The 17,319-nt window shown below is 48.7% G+C and overlaps 2 protein-coding genes across 2 annotated transcripts; one reads left to right on the plus strand and one right to left on the minus strand.

Annotated features, from left to right (window-relative positions):
* The first annotated feature begins 3,637 nt into the window (after positions 1–3,637).
* On the plus strand, positions 3,638–7,650 carry HOPX (HOP homeobox). Its single transcript, XM_077782932.1, has 3 exons — positions 3,638–3,795; positions 3,891–4,066; positions 6,386–7,650. Exons 1-3 carry the CDS (start codon positions 3,663–3,665, stop codon positions 6,461–6,463), a joined length of 387 nt encoding a protein of 128 aa, XP_077639058.1. The 5' UTR covers positions 3,638–3,662; the 3' UTR covers positions 6,464–7,650.
* A 472-nt stretch (positions 7,651–8,122) lies between these two features.
* Positions 8,123–17,319, minus strand: SPMAP2L (sperm microtubule associated protein 2 like). Its single transcript, XM_077782933.1, has 9 exons — positions 17,293–17,319; positions 16,508–16,550; positions 14,391–14,444; positions 13,283–13,405; positions 11,590–11,703; positions 11,185–11,305; positions 10,014–10,145; positions 9,316–9,491; positions 8,123–8,726 (listed from the first exon to the last, which is right to left on the minus strand). The coding sequence occupies exons 1-9, from the start codon at positions 17,315–17,317 to the stop codon at positions 8,612–8,614; spliced, it is 903 nt and encodes a 300-aa protein (XP_077639059.1). The 5' UTR covers positions 17,318–17,319; the 3' UTR covers positions 8,123–8,611.

A 17,319-nucleotide genomic window follows, 5' to 3' on the forward strand; every position in this document is an offset into this window, starting at 1 on the left:
AGATGCCTCCAGTTGCATCTCTGCTCTGACAGTTGGGAGCACTGGGAAAGGGGTCAAGAAGCCCAGCAGAGGCTATGGAACCCCATCAGCTTGGCAGGAGCTACTGCTGAGAGAGATTTCTAGGGGCTTCGGGTGCAGTAAATCATTAGAAAGCTGCACAGCCAGCCAGCTATTTTGACTACTGTTCAAAAAAGCAAAGCTGAGCAAACAGTGATCATGTCTTTTCTGGAAAAGGGGCAGATTTCTGCCAGGATAGTAAATGCTGACTGCACTAGCAGTGCTGGACAAGGATGCTGGGGGACAGAAAAATGTCCTCTCCCATTTCAGGCCAGAGCTAGGAGTCCTGCTAGTAACCCCAGAGTGTTTTTGGGGAGCTGGGTGCAACCACAAGACATGGGCAGAGTACTATATATTTATAATAAGATTTTCTCTTGCTGTAACTTGTGTCCATCAGCCATTACCTTTTGTCTGCTCACTCCAAAATGGCCCTGGAGGTGCATTTTAATGCCCTATCAGCCACACTAAGAGCACCAGGTGTTATCATGTTCATAGCAATGTTGGCTGGAGCTGCCCACAGCCCAGGCAACTGCTGTTCCACTTGTAAGCTTCTGCTCTCACATCACTGTACCTAAAACCAGGATAGTCAGAGCCAAGTGTGAATTCCCCAGGGGTCTTTAGCTTGACACTTAGGACAGAGCAGGTGTGGTGAATTCCCTGTGACAGTGCATCTGGCATTGTCATTTCTGCCGGGGTGAATAAACCCCAGTTGAATGACAGCTGCAGCCCCACAGCCCTTCTGAATGGCTAACATTCCTTGCACTGAAAAAGCTTTTTTTTTTTTTTTTTTTCAATGTTGTTAAAAATTTAAGAGGAAAAAAGCAATGAGAAGTGGTGCTTTTCAGCAGCTAAGACAAACAGCTGTGAGTCTCCATATTTCTGCCAGGCTTAAAGAAATGTGAGACAATCACCTTTCCTGTAAAGGGAGAGATGTTGGATGGACAGCCTGAAGCCCAGCTGCATGCCTGGGCTTAAACAAGGCTCCATTTAGTGGGCAGGTGATTAGTGGTCTCGATAGGGCCAGTCCATTTAGGCACTCCTAGTGCCCTCAAGTCTTGTCATATACCCCCAAATTTAGCAACCTGAACATGCCAAGTGCTAGAGGCCATGTGCTGCACAGGGGTCACATGGCTCCTGAAAGCCTCTAGGACATAGTGGAGCGATGTGGGGAGACCTGCAAAACCCTCCAGGAGCCCCAGAGTTTTTGCCTTTTCCTGAAACCCATCTCACAACCTTGAGAGGTAAAAAACTACTCCTTCCAGAGCAGGAGTAAAGGGGACACAAAGAAAAACCATCAAGCATCACATCCCACATGCTGGGGCACCCTGAGCTGCCAGCAGGTAGAAGATACTGTGTCCTATGGGGAAATGCCTCAGGAACCTGGAGATAATCAGAAGCAGAAATAGCTGTGCAGGTGAAACATGAAAGGTGAAGCATGTGTTCCCTATGCAAATCCATGCACACACATCAATGCACATTAATGTGGCAGCCTGCAAACAATGATTTACGAGCTGCCAAGGCCTGTTGCTGCTGGTGGCCTGGGCTAGATGCATGATCTGGAGGTGATGAGGATCCCTTTGTGGCTGGGCTTTCTATGGGAAGGGCAGGTGGCTCAGTGGTGTGCTAAAAAAAAGAGAGGCAGGACTTGTGGCCTGAGCTTGGCCTCATCTGCATTTTGACCTCATGGAGAGTCTGGCAGCCACAATGCTGGAAAGTAGCACCTCAAATCCAGGGGACCTCCTTCTACCCCTGCATCTTTTCCAGAGGTCTACAAACATCTAAGGTAGGTGAGCAGCATTCAGCAGACTCCTACTACCTCACATGAATGAGGAACTGAATGATGATGCCCGCTTCCTATATGGATGCTTCTGAACTGAGCCAACCCTAGGAAACCCAGGCAGCTGCAATGTAATGCAGACAAGGCCAGCTTGGCTTGCCTGGGGTTAAAGATGGTTTTTCCTCAGTCCACCCAGGGCTGGTGGGTGATACTGTCTATACTGTCTACCAGCACTCCATTGAGCTCAGAGGTGCTCCAATGTTACACAACCACTGTGTTACAATCATTATTTACCAAGTGACTCAAGCAGAGTGGGCTGTTTCACAACCAGCCCTGGTCTATTTATAAGCCCCTACTCAAATGCCAAAGGATTCTTTTATTAGTCAAAGCACTTTCTGCAGAGCATCTCAGGGGGGATCTTTGTTTTATGAGATCAAGTTCAAAGAAGAGGATCTCTCCAGCCTCTCACTGTGCCTGGCTCTTCACAAGCTGCAAGACAGTTTTGAAGCTGAGCTCTATCCTAGCAGTTCTGTCAGCAAGTGAAAGCCATGGAGCATTCAATACCCCAGGGTACCTAAAGGTGAGTTACCAGTCAACCAAGAAAGCAGTTGGGTTTAAACCTATGCAGTAGGAGTGCAGCATGATGGATGTTGCAGGAGCCAAAGGGAAGGAAAAGCTGGACTGCAGTGTGGAGGCAGGGCAGGTCTGCAGCAGATGGCCCACAGGAGTCACAAGAAGGGCCAAGGGCTCCTGGCAGCACTGGAGAGCCAGCAAAACCAACCAGCCAACAGAGATGGGCCAAGCAACTGGGACAGCAGGAGAGCAGATCAAGAAACGCCACATTTTGCAACCAGCTCCTCCCCTGCCAATACCCCACAGCCTAGTTTCAGAAACACCACAGTGATTCAGCGTCAAGGGACTTGTGCATGCTGTGTGGGGGCAGTGCCTTGTGTTTTAGGTGACTGAATTAGCAAGTTCGACCCTCTACCATGTGAAAGCAAACCTGGAGCCCAGCAGAAGAGAGGTGTGGGATTTATCAAAGAGGCACTTATTTTGCTTGTTCTTTTGGGCCAAATCTTCCAGAGATTATGCAAAGACAAGTGGGACAAGTCTTACTCTGGAGGAAAACATGGACTTCTTGGTGTTGCCTCTGCTGGGAGCACCTAGGACTGACCACAGTTAGAAGCAGCAAGTGCTTGAGCAACAAACATACACAGGGTACAGGCCATAGGGATTTGAACACTTATACAGCAAAATCCAACCAATCAACTAACCAGTTCAGTGATGCTCAGGAACAATAGGACTAACTGCTAATGCCCACATGTGGTAACATTAAATATTACTTAAAACAATGCAGCTCACCTTCTCATGGCAACCATTGTGTGATGTCTTTCCATACTGCTAAGAGAAGGACCAGGACACTAATCCTGAGGAGGGGAAATAGCGTGGTACCTGGGTCATAGACCATGCTCCCAGAAGATCATGTATACTCTCTTTTACCATTCCTTTGCACAGACTTGCCTGATCACTGGGAAGTAGGGAAAAAAAAAATATATAACAACCCACTAGGTTAGATGTCAGATATTGTCCCTTCACCCAGAGGATAAATAATGTTTTTCAACTACTGTCTTTAAATTAACCCCCTGAACATAGCCATTGCTGTGACATCACTACTAAGTGACGCCCAGGCCTAAATACGGCTGTAAACAGGAATCGTTCCCATGGGAGTCACGCTGGCTATAAATACAGCACCAGGGGAGTGCTGAGCAGCCTGCAGCTTCCTGCCAGCTGAGGATGGTGAGACAGCTCAGTGCTGGGCATTGCTGGCATGTGGTCGCTGCAGAAAACTGAGACAGGAGTTGCTGGGAGGCTGGTGCTCCCAGCTGAGCTCCCTGGCATGCCTTTGGGGAGTAGAGCCCTGCTGCAGCCAGAGCCCACAGCCGGAGCAGGGATGGGGGGAGGTTGGTGGGGACACGGATGGCAAATCTGGGGCTCAGCAAGTGTGGCCCCGCTGGCCACTCCCAGCTTGAGCAATGACACCAGTCCCTCTCGGCAGTGCCAGGCTCCATAGCCCTGTCCCAGGAGGAGATAGCCATGGAAAAGCCAGTGATTCCCACTGAGGAGCAGCTGGAGATCCTGGAATACCACTTCTGCAAGGTGAATAAGCATCCTGACCCCACCACACTGTGCCTCATCGCTGCTGAGACTGGGCTCTCCGAGGAGCAGACTCTGGTGAGTGCATGCCTCTCATCCTGCCCCCGGCACCAGCCCCACTCCCCCTGCATGCCTCTGTGCCTGTCTCCTGCCTGTCCTGGTCTACCTGCACCCGTCTGTCCCCCCACAGGCTTCCTACAGCAGCCCCTGCCCTTCTCATCTTCCCCCACACCGCCTGTACTCCTCTGTGCCCCATGTGCTCCCTCCTTGCCCCACTGTGCCCCCTGCACTCTCCTCACTACATCCACAAATCTCCTGTGCACCTCTGCAACCCCCAGAACACCCCTAACTGCACCCACAGAGCTTTAATTCAACACAGCACCTCCTTGTACCCCACATCCTTCCTGTGCTCCACGTGTTTCTGCTCCTGAATGTACAACCCGTGCATGCTGTTCTTCCAAACCCTTTCTGATAGTCTTGGATGCACAAACTACTGCTGGTTTTAAGGTCTGAAGAAACCACTGTAATTTTAAAATCTGTAGAGGATAGATGCAATTCCTGCAGGATGTGCTGTGGGACATGCTCAGGCTGTGCACCCTCCCCCTCAGCGTCGCTAAGCCCCGATGTCAGGCAAGTCTGTCAGCCTCTCCAGGAGACATAGAGGCTCCCAAATACCCCTCCACAGGGACAAGCTGCCGCTGTCTGGGAATTCCACCATGCCCTGGGCTCCAACTGGCTAGCTGCAGGCTACCATAGGCTTCAGAAGCAAAAGGCTTCTTCCCAGCTCCTTCAGGTGGCAGTGCAGCTCATTGTGATGCAGGTGATTACTAGACCCATAGCAGCATTTAGGGGTACAGAAAAGAAATCCAACTCATCGGAAAGTTAGCAGCAGTTTACAGAGAGCTGCCAAGCTCTCCCTCAGCAAAGCCAAAGGGGTATAAAAGCCAAGCTGGCAGTGTCGGCATTTAGCTGTCCCAGGGAAAGATGCAGGAGCAGCATCCATTGCACAATAGTCCTCAGCTGGAGTGGACTGTGCTTTGGTGACAGGCAGGCATCAATCACTGCTTGTTTGAGGCAGCGACGAGGCAGTACCCATAAAATACCTTTTTCTCCATAGCAATGGCACTGTTCCTTTTTTTTTCCTAAGCAACTTGCAAACACAGGGTATATATACCCAAAGGCATCTCTGTAGATGTCTTAAAATCTTCCCTTTTTCCACTGATCTAGTGTGCTCTGAGAGATTTGGAGATGGAGGTCATATTAGGGACAGGATCAACACTGGGGTGAACTGCAAAGTGCCTGCATTGCGTAGAACACAGGGAATCATTGCCCCTGACATTTGGAGTGTTTTATCATCTATAAATAACAGCCATTTTAATTAAAAATTCAGTAACAGTGAGATGCAAAGAGGAGATGTTGGTTTAGGACAGAAAGTGAAACTTTTGAGACGAGGCTAGGCTGTCAATCATATGACTGGATGTGGTCAAAGGCAGTGTGAGACTGAGAGGCACTTCCAGAGAGCACTGTGGTTGTATCATTATGGACCATAACAGCTTCAAAAATAACCATGAACAAATATAGCAACAAAATGAACTGCAACAAAAGGAATCACAGGCACATTGCCAAACAAAAGGCTGAGCTGTGCTTCCGCCACAGGAGTAATATTTCTTTTCTTTCTTTTCTTCTTAGGTAGTGTAGCTTTAACCAGATACATTTTATCTAATATTTTAAATTGTGGCTGCCTTGAAGTGGCATCAGCAGCTCTTGGAATAGGCTTCCAGATGCTAAGTTACAACAGACATAGTGATAAGTTACTGCTAACATGTGCATATTGCCTTAACAGTAAGACAGTTTTTAAACAATTTAAAAAATAGATTTGTTCTTACATTTGTTGAGACCCAATGTGCAATGTACCTCTCATGCCTTCTGAAACAGGTGAGCTTTCGATTCCTGTCAGTTTTGGACATGCAAATGATTGTTTGACTTCTCCAGTCATTTAAACAGACACTATTCAGCTCCTTAGCCAGTCTCTTACTCTGCTCAAAGAAAAACCTGGGCTCACAGCAATAAAAAAAGGACTCACTCATATTGTCAAGGTCTGAAGAAAAACCTGGGCTCACAGCAATAAAAAAAGGACTCACTCATACTGTCAAGGTCTGAAGTGAGCTAGAGAAATTAGTTTGAAAGAGGTGCACGTGTAGGTTACAAGACTGTTTGGTCAGGAGCCACCATCCTGGCTGCCTGTACTGCCTGGGAACAGCACCTTGCTACAACACAGCAGCACCATGAGTTCCCCTCACCTCTTCCCACGTGCTGACATCTGCCCTTTTAGCAAAGTTATTTGGAGGCTTCACTCAGCTCAGTGCACTCAGTCTCTGCTTTGTTCTTTCTCTCCAGAAATGGTTCAAGCAGCGCCTGGCGGAGTGGAGGAAGTCTGAAGGGCTGCCCTCAGAAAGCGGGTCTGTAAGGGACTAGAGGATGCTGCTCCAATCCCCTTGCCTCTTATAAAGGATGGTGAAGCTCTTCAGAGTGGGTTTCCTTGGGGTTCTTCTGCTGCAATAGGTTTTGCAATACTAAGTAATACTCTGCTATTTAACAGAAATATTATTTAATATGTACATAACCAGAAAAAAACCCATTATATATATATATATATATACACGTGTGTATACAACTTTTGATGGCTGATAACCTATCCAGTGATTCCAACCCATTAAAAGCAGCTGCACAAGAAAAGGCAATTTCATGCCCTTGTCTCAGGCTTGCAGAAATTTTGCCATGATATATGTTCAAATATAGAAGGAAGAAATAAAGATTCCTTTTCCTTAAAATCCCCAGAGGCAAAATATGTGTGCTAGCTTTAAGGTGCGGAGAGTAGGGCATCTGGAAAACTAGGTGCGTTGTTCAGGTGACCTGGTTTGGCTTGACATGCCTGAATCAGCTCTGAATACTGGCAAACCAAGTGCCTACACCATAATCAGACCAAGCCAAGCACCCCTGAATGCCTTTTTAACCTTTTGGTTAAAGGTCACCAAAGAGAAAGAACTCATGGGTTTTTTCCCAGTGCAGTAATAAATTGCAACATTTTTTGATGAGAGAAGCTGTGTTATGTCTCTGCTTGTGCAGGATAGGAGGCAGACTCCTTCCTCTGGATGGACAATATTTCTCCCAGGCAGCCTCAGTGGGCACAATGGGTTTTCCCTTTGCCACAGGGACAGCCATGGGAAGCCTTGGCTCCTAGGGCACCTGTGGGTCATTGCATGGCAGCCCACACAACCCCACACCCCTTAATCCCCAGGGTGGCAGATGCTGGTGGTGCTGGGGTTCCCCCAAAGCATGGGGGTTTTAGGGAGAGACCCCAGTCTCCTCCTGGTCATTCTCAAGCCTGAGGAATGCAGTTGCATTGGGGCTCTTGCACGAAGTCCAAACTCTCATCCATCCTGGCACAGGATAATGCCTGGTCTAAAAATAACTAGCACCATTTCACAATGACCTTACCTTGTTCAAAAGGCTTCGAAACTCCTCTTCTTAGTGGATTACTGAATCAATTAATGGATCATCTCATTAATCCCCTTCTGGTTTGTGGTCACCTGCCTCTACTCCTTTGGAAGGAAAATCAGCTTAACAAGGACAAGATTAAAATACATTGGCTCTGAAACTGCCATATGCTTTCATTTGTGGCTTTTGTCCCTTAACACTGAGCATCTCTCTTGCCTCAGTATCTCCAGCCTGTCACCAGTGGTTGGGCAGCCAGTGCAAAACACACTGACCTTGTAGGAAGCAGATAAAAGCATTCTCCCTTTATGTCATGCCCTGCACAGACTGTGTTGTTCCCCTGCAACCCAGCTGCCAAACTGACTGACCCACAGACCTGACTGGAGCTCACAATTTGGTCTGCAGACTCTGGCACCAATACTTGCTTTCTGCTTAGCCTTTGCAACTTGCCCTCTCTTTTACACTGAGGGGAACTTTGCTTTTTTGAGTTAGGCTCCAAAAATCCCAGCACAGAACTCTCTTATTTTGCCCAAGGTCACACAACTGAGTATCTGAACCACACAGCTTTAACCCACCTATGTAAGTGGATCTGCCTGTTCTCCAGGCATTTGAGAAAACAGGTCCCAAATCCAAGCCAACTCAACATACATTGTAGCCTTTTGTCTTTCTACTTCTGTCACAAGCACAAAACTTTTGAGTATCAGTAAGAAGATGTTCAAATTTTAGCAAAAAAATTTAAACCCAAATTCAGGAGTTATGTTGCATCAACTTACTGCATGCTCTTGGGTTTGGTTTGCCACACTTCCCTGCATGAAAGGACAGTTCCTGTGCTGTCTTCCCCCAGCAGTTGTTTCATTACTTCTTAAACTATTACAACAAAACAATCAAGAGAGAAACTCTAGACATAACCCATCCTAGGAAGAGAGTCTTCCCACATTAAGTTGAATTCCGTAATTTTCCCTGATGACTTTCTAAAGGAATGATTTTATTTTAACTCCCAGAAAGCGTTCCTGCTGAGTGCTGCCTCTGTGCTGTGTTCAAAGAGATCTTCCAGCCACAGCAGAGCCCAGAGAGAGGGATGTTCCAAGGGGTGATGTGGGCAGATGGCAGGAGCATTTCTGACAGAGCTTAGCGCTGAATTGGCCGAGCTAGTTGTTCGAGCCGTGGAGAACAAACTGCCTTCAGAGCAGCCTCCTTCACTTTGAATGCATCTGGGTTGAGTGCAGTCAAGCCCATTCGAGGTCTGGAGGAGAGAAGGTAGGCATGGTCAATCCTGGCTGGAGCAAGGCCAGCTGTCAGCTGCCTGCAAGCTCCCACACGTCCACCTAAGCCTGCCCTTCACTGTCAAGTGTGGACAAAAGGCATCACACCTCCACTGCTGTCGTCAGGAGAGGAGTATCTCTCACAGCCACTATGGCAAGGCATTCCCTCACCCTCTGTGAAACATCCTCCCCAGCACTTCCTGTAGACTGGGCTGAGGTCAGCTGCAACATGCTGGGCAACATGAGTGTATCACACTCTGCCTTTTGCCAGTTGGTTGCTTTTTATAGTTGGAATTAATAACAAGTCCCAGCCAGTAATTCTGCTGGAATAAAAGAGTTCCTGTTCCTTCTCTCTTGAGTCCCCTTCTACCACAAAAGGGCTTTTTAAACCGCAATCCATGTAGCATTAACACATCCAAACATATAAAACCCATGCATTTTGGAAGTGGAAGAGTACTTCCTAATCTTGGTCTAATCTCTCTGGCCAAACACAAATGAACAAGGTGCCATGAGCCACACAGAATGGGCCAGCAGCTGATTGTTTCCCCACGACAGGGAAGCAGTACCTACCTTGCAGTAGGCTGGGCCAGGGCCACAATCCTTTCTGTAGCCATTGCACGCTTGGCAGCCGCTGTCACAGGCCACTCAGGATCCCGTGCAGGCATGAACTTAGCGTGGACTTGTCTGGGCTTCGACAGTTCAATGGTCCGAGGGCTTGCAACTACCTTCTGAGATGACCTGGAAACCTGTGGAAGAATGGGGAGGAAGGTCCTTAGAGATGCTCCTGGCATTCAAGGGTGCTCAACCTGCAACCAATTCAGTGTTACCAAGTTCACAGCCACTGACCACACATAGATGGGACTGGGTCATGTCCTCAGTTGTTTGGCACCAAGAAAACTGTAGAAGGAGAAACCACTGCCTGGCCAGTCCCACAGCCTGCCCTCCAGCCTCCTATTACTCACAGCCTTTTGTCCAATCCACCCCCAGCACTGGAGATCCCAGTTAGGCACTTGTCCACCTCTCCCTGCTCCCACAAGTGCAGGTTAGGCACAGATCTGCCACTCTCTGGGGATATGTGCTCAGAGTCAGTTCATGCTCTGAATGGAGCACAAGTCCTGCTTTCCAGCTCAGGAAGCAGCTACACCAGCCTCATAGAGAGCAGCACATTCCAGGGCTGACATGAAGAGAGCCACAAGTGACTGGGCACCTGTACCCACTCCTCTGCCAGAAGTCCCATCCATGTAGGGTCCTGGGTGATGCTGCCTTACCGTAGAGATGACAACACCAGGTTTGGTGTGCTTAGAGCAGCAGGTCATCTCCCTGATCAAGGGCTCTGCGAGTTTCTTGACTCGTGCTGATGCCTTGGCCGAAACTGCAAAGCTGGAAACCTGTGTTGGCACCTGCATGGATCCAGAATGGGGAAGGGATGTGCAGACACAGAGCTTGTACAGCAGCCCACAGCGATATGCTCCCTCTCCACAAGGATGAGCATCCCAGCACCCTTCCTCTGCAGACATGATCACTCTTAATTTTCCAAAATCCATTATTTTTCTTTCACCTGAACTATTAAGTAATTTTGGCGCTATAGGGATTCCCCAGCTGTTGCCCACTCAGAGTCAGGAGGGGAGTGCCTGTAATGACAGCCTGTGTAGCCAGGTAAAACTACAGAGAAATTCCATCCATGTTTTTTATATTCATCTTCCTGGCTGAATCAAGTAACTTTCCTGCTAAGAAGAGACATTCAGATTTTAGGGTAAATTTGCTGCTACAGTTAACTGCATTCCTACAGAAAATGTGATTACTTCTCCAGCAGGAGACTTCTTCCAAAATTTTTCACAGGGTTATGGCTCCCCAGTCCTGCACCAGCCCAGCCTCCCATTTCCCAGCCCCAGAGGCTGCATCCAGAAAACCTAGCCTTTGCCATGGAAATAAGTGTAATCTGAGATTGCTCCAAACCCTTTCACCCCTGCTAAAGCAATCACCCACCTAAAAGGAACAAGCTCAGAAGTATAAATTAGGCTTCTAGTTAAAATACATATAGTATTTGCAATCTCATGCCCCCTCTGTACTCAAATAGGAGCACAGCTGCCCAACTACAAACCTGACTACTCCCTAAGAACTAAATATGCCATTTCCATCAGGTTTCTCCACTTTCCAAGGCTGCTTTATCAGAGGACACAGCCCAGATACCTCCCTTGGCTCTCTTGCTGTACTAGGCTGCTCCAACCTGGCTGTTCTTTGTCTCTCAGCAGGAGATTTGCAAAGACAACATTCTTCTCTGAAAAGGCAGCTTCTTCCAGTGTCATAAACCACAGCAGAACCAGACAGCTTCTCCCCTCTACACACTGGGTACATCCAGGGGTGGGACATGGCTCTAAAAACTCAGGACAGTTTGCTGCATCCCTGTACCCTCCAAATCTCACTCAACCTCCTCCTCACCTCTCTGGGTGGCACAAAGTCTGGGTGCACCCCCTTTGGCTGGGCAAGCTGCAGTATCCGCTTGGAGGCATTATAGTTCTGTGCAGCCAGGGACACAGGCCACTCGGGGGACTCACGGGATCTGGAAGTAAATAGTCATGGCACTGCCACTCACAGATGTTCTCCAATCTGGCAGCAGCTGGGATGTCTAAGCTTCACATTTGCTGCAGTAGAAAGCAGCTTTATCTTGTGGCCATTTCCAGTGTAGAACTCATCCCATGAGAGAATCTAGAAGTTCTAATCCCAGCAGAGACCCTGCTCTGCATTCTGCCTTTTGTTTACCCATCCTCTGTTCTGCATTTATTACATACCACTGATGCTGAAAAACCCAAGGCTCTACCTATAGCACCCTATAGGCTTTCTCACCTTTGCTCCAGGAAAGCAGGAAGATATTTTTTAGGTTCAGACAACCTCAGCAGCCGTTCAGAAGGGTAGCCAAACTTTGGTAGCAGGGGATTCCCACCGATTACTGGTCTGCAGCTGTACAGAAAGAAGGATTGTGAGGAGCAGCACAGAAGAGCTAGCAAAAGGCAATTGACAGAGAACATGATCCTGGCAGATGGTAACCTAAGTCGGGTTGAAAAGCCATGCCTACTGCACATACAAAATCTGGCACTGGTGCACATAGAAAAGCTATGAACAATTAGGCATTTAGACCTGAGCTTTCCTCACTTTAAATGCTGTTGGCATCTGAAGAGTCCCCTTTTAAGCATTCTCAGTGCACTGCTTTCAAAGTCTAAGCTTTTCCTGGACCATTTAAAGAAGCTGCCCCACAACATCAGGAAGCATTTATGTTGGTCAGCTCTGGTCAGCTCTGCCAATTTATAGACCTTTTTGTTACAGTGGCTTGATAGCACTTTGTGGCCTTGTAGCTTTTTTCATCTTGTTGTCTCCCCTAGTTCATCCAGCCTTGCTCATCCAGTTTTAAAACAAGTATAACTGTTGGAATATGCCTGTCATCACCAGGGAAGAAAGAAGCACAGGTAAGCAGAAAGACAGGAAGTGCTGTCGTATGGACACCTTCAGCAAGAGACAGTAGCTCTCAGGAGGATGAGAGCCTATAACTGGTGATAGTGGCAGAGGGGAGAAAACTACAGACACGCACGTCTTGACATTCCTCCAGGTAGAGGAAAGCCAGGAGTGCAACACAGTTTCACCTCCATTCTCATTGCTAGGACTAATTACAGACTAGCAAACACCATTTTTGCTCCAAAGAGCTTCATCTCCTTCAAAAGAGTTACAAATTACTTGCTTCAAGTAATGCAGCACCACTGTCATTTATACTTTTTACATCAATTTTCATTCCAATTCCGAAACATGATCTAGGTTTTACACCATGCAGTGACAGCAGATGTATAACTCAAGGCAAGAGAGCTGGATTCCTTCCAGCAGCAGAACACTGCAAGATTCTCTATTCCTAATCTTACCTTAAAGATTTAGGTCACACTCCAAAAGGATGCAGGACTTTCCAGGTGCCTGGCTGGGCTGCATCAGCCCCAGTGGGACATGGAACATACTAAGGATAGTTCCTCTCTACTTACAGGTGCAGCACACATTCCATCAAGAAATGCATGCATGCACATGATGTTTACTTCAAACCAAAGGAGAGCTGTTGGATGGGTATTTTTGTTACAGCACAGGAACATGCTCTCTTGTGCTTGGATACTGAGATCAAGACAAGCTCCTAGGGCAGCTGATGGGAATCCAGAGCTCTAATCAGGCTTCTGCAACTATGTGTTGCAGAAGTCCTTCTCACAGCTGGGAAGCGGGTATGAGGAGATAAAAGGTCACCAAAATTTAGCACTCCACAGTTCCTCCCCATTTTGGAAGTCAAGTACTCAGGGTGACTATACTCCCATAGTACTTTCTTCCCTGCTTCAGACAGCCCCTGTTCCAAGCACAAAACAGCCGATGGGTTTCAGTGCCATGGAGCTATCTGCAGGGCAGCCTTTTCAGGAGAGGAGATGGCATCTCCCCTTTCCCTGGGAGCCAGTATAGCCCACTAGAGAATATGCTCTGAGCTGTCTCCTTCCCCAGGATGTGCTACCATGTGACTGACCTGCGCCCATAGATGGTAAAATCTTTCTTGGGTTTGCACAGGTGCAGTATTCTTGCAGATGGTCGAGCTGTCATAGCACCTGATGAGAGGGTCCATATCGTCTCTTGGTTTCCCCATATAAGCCTAGCATGAACAGCAAGGTTGTCAAATTTTAGAAACAGGCACAAGTGTGAAATGTGTTTGCTGGGGCTATCCTTCCCTGCCTAGGATGGAACACACACATACACACATGTCCTATGGCTCCCCACACCTGCAAAATGCCACTAGCACCCCCTGAGTATTCTCCTTCTGTAGGTCTGAATTTCCCAACACTCTCCTGCTGGTTGTTGTCAACTAAAAAGAAACGATTCTTAAAGTGATAGGTTTTAGTTACCAGTAGATGTGCAGAGAGGGTCATTTAATTACATCTCTGAAACCCCTGGAGGAGTTTCATCATTGCATTTCTTTTGCCTCACCATTCCCACTTAACTATACCACAGGTATGACAGTGAAAATAGTAACAACTTTGCAGTCAGGGTGTGCCATGGAAAGTGGGTGAGGTTTTACAGCAGGTTAGTGGTTACTCTCCTGTGCCCAGGGCAAGTATGGAATTGCTCATCTCTCACTGAGAGGCCACGGTGGGAGAGGGTACCGGGGTAGTTGGGACAGAGAACAGCAGGGCAATGGGTTTATGGAACCTTTTTCAAGACCCATACAGATAATGGAGAAGAGATGTTATCAAGAGACTGTTGCCCTGGCTTGTCAAGCTGTAGTTTGATCACATCACACAGACAGCAACTCTGTTCCTAAAGCTGGGCAGTATCCTCCAAGACAGAGCAGCCTGGCTCCCATGGTCCGGTCACACCACACACCATCCTACCCCACAACACCTCAGCTGGACAGCTCAGATCAGATGGGGCAATAAAGGCAAGGTTTGAGTCAAGCCCAGGTTTTTGATTGAGAACTTGAAAGAGCAAATTGAAGGGTTCCCTTCAAGTATGGAACATCTCAGTCTGCTTTTCTAGGGATAGAGGGGAAAGGAGTAGCAAGATAATGGCCAAGGGTCTGCTCCAGCTGAGTCCCATCAGTCCCCAGCCCCTGAGCAAGCACTGTTTGAGCACCTACTTACGTGGGACTGCTGTCTTGGCAAAATAGTGGCTTGGGGTCTGCAAGGATCTCTATCCTGCCAAAATTGCAGAAAAGGACAAACATGCCATTAACCATACAGTTAAACCAACAAAGCATAAAGAAGCTATTGCTGTACTCAAAGCTAAACAAACACTCTCAAAGCCCCGTGCTTTTGCCTCCATTTCCTTGAGAGAACATGTTTAAGGACCTCTCTCTTCAAGTACTTTCCACTCATTTAATCTGGCAAACTCACCAGCCCACAAATTTTTGTGTTTTCTCTTGGACTGCAGAGACACAGATTTGCAATTTTGCCTCCCCTGATCGCTAGGAGAGTGGGAAGGAACTTTTCTGGTCAATAACATACAATGAAACACGTACAAGAAGGATGATCTCCCAGCCTACAGGAGCCCATATGAACAAAAACCTGTTATCACCACATTGTGGTTTACTAAAAGGCACCATGGGGACAGCACTGTGTTTCCACATAGCTTTAGGAGCACATCTTATTTCAGTCCATTTAGCACAGAGGTCCTAGACGCTGTACAGACACAGGAACATACATGGTCTCTGCCCTAGGAGAAGCTCTGGAAATGTTTTTACTGAATACACAACAGACCAAAAACTTTAATGAAGATCAGGTATCACTTCTGAGGCCTGAAATACCAGTGACTTGCAATGTCTGAATTTTATGAGCCTTGGTACAGAAAAGAGAACAAGATAATCCAGTGCCACAAGTGTGTTACACAACTCCTTGATGTCACAGACCAAGCCCATACCCACCCACTGGGGCCACAGGGGCCTACCCACAGCCAGCTGGTGAACAACTACACTGTGCAGGCAGTTGTGGAAGTGCTCCACCATGGAAAAAATACAGAAGGTGGAAGACTGAGGCATTGCTTCTCTGCTCCATGTCACCTGGCAATGCAGCAGCATGGCTCAGAGAAGAGCAAGGACACCAGGAGAGAGAGATACTTGCCAATAGAAAACAATCTGTGCTTTGGGGACACACCTGTGGTTCCTCTGGTGGGGCTAAAACTGTTAGTAAGATGCCAAGCCCTGGCAAATGAGTGTCAGAAAGCTCAGCACCACAGAGATCCCTGAAATGGCAGGCTGCTGTTACAGCATCATCACTGCATGAGATGCCTGTCACGCCTAACTTGGGCCACAGCGCTGCAAACACTGCTCCTGCTGAGATCCCACAAGGCAACTGCCTGTAGGACTTTGGCCCCCTGCCACCAGTTCAAGACAGGACACAGTCAGGAAGGCAGACGTAATTTCAGGAGCCAAACCCCAGTTTAAGCTCTTTATTCCCAAGTGGGTCCCCAGAGGGTTTTCCTTGCAAAAGTAAAAGGGGGTGAAGGATTAGCACACAGAGGTCCCCCAAAGCCTATCTGTGTTGCAGAGCTGGCACTATCTCTGCAAGCAGGCTTATTGCTTTTCCTCAGCTGCTGGCACAGATCCAGCACACAGCCACAGCCAAATCTAGCACAACATAGAGCACATGGCCCTAGTGCCCCACACTGCTGTACAAAGCTTGCATCATGATCCAGCCAAGGAATGAGGCACACATACATTCAGATCGGGTCTCTCAACTCAACTTGGCAATCTTTTTTTGTTCTTTTTCCAATTACAAAAAGAAAGATTATATTTATCATGGCAAAAGTTCTAGATAGACGGGCAACCTCACTCAGGATGTACCTTCAGCAGTTTTGCAACTTGAAGGGGTTAAACCACCTCACTGACAGGACAGCCCTTGTGGAGCCTTTGTTGTATGGGCCTGCTCATGCTTCCCAGCAATGCCTTGCTTCAGCCAAACACAGAAACACCCCCTCCACTGCCTGAGCCTTCACAGACTCATTGCTTAAGGGAGATAACTCCTTTTGAGATCAATTCCTTGTAAAGCAAAGAGCCACAGCTTCCGTTTTGAAGGGGCAGGATGGTCGGATGTTTTTCAGAAGCTGAGGTAAGGGCAAAACCGGACATAATTTCCTCTCAAGTGTTTATCACAGTGTCATCCAATACACTGACTCACTGCTTGGTGTAAATCCCCAACTGAGCCCTCTCAAGAGACACAGGGCATTGGCCTGAACACCCAGCCAGGAGGGGAGGGCTTCTTACCTGCTGCGTGGGTGTGCACACATGCAAGGTGTATAAGATGACACTGCAAAGACAAGAACAGGTGAATTTAAAAGCTTGATCACACCTGGAGCCTGGACTGCCGTTCTACAGCATGCAACGGTCACATGGCAGATGAAGTTTGTGCATTTCCTCAGGATAGCTGCTCAGCAGATGTTTGTATTGCTTTTCCCTGGTACCTTCCTCTCCAGTGGTTGCTCCTCACGGGGGCTGCTGGCAGCGTCCAGGGCTGCAGGACAGAGCACCCCCAGCACCTCATCGTCCTCCTGGCACAAGCACCAGTGGTCACCAGCCTGCAGGCTCCCCCCTGACTCTGCAGCCACCCGTTATGACTGCCTTCAGCAGCTTCCAGGGGAGGCTTTTAGAGCCTGGGGCAAATGGCAGCCGTGTTAAACTGGGACTGGGTGCCAGTATAAAACAACCGGGGGGTGGGGGATACGGGATGACAGGAAAACCAGCGACGAGGCGACACGCGCAGCCACGTGCCCTGACGGCAGCGATGGCCACGAAACGGGGCCGACATCCCCCAGTCCCCGCCGCGGTGGCCGGGGCCTGCCGGCGCCAGCCAGCCAGGCCCCCGTGCCCGGGAGCCCTCCCTGCCCGGGCCCACCGGGGCCGGGGCTCGGCGGAGGGGCCGCCCCCGCCCGCGAGTCCCGCCGTGGCCCGGCCCCACGCACCGTGCGGGCCCCACGCACCGTGCAGGCCCCACGCACCGTGCAGGCCCCACGCACCGTGCGGGCCCCACGCACCGTGCAGGCCCCACGCACCGTGCAGGCCCCCGGCCGCCGCCATGG

Source organism: Lonchura striata, chromosome 4, assembly GCF_046129695.1.
Source record: "Lonchura striata isolate bLonStr1 chromosome 4, bLonStr1.mat, whole genome shotgun sequence".
Taxonomy (NCBI): Eukaryota; Metazoa; Chordata; class Aves; order Passeriformes; family Estrildidae; genus Lonchura; species Lonchura striata.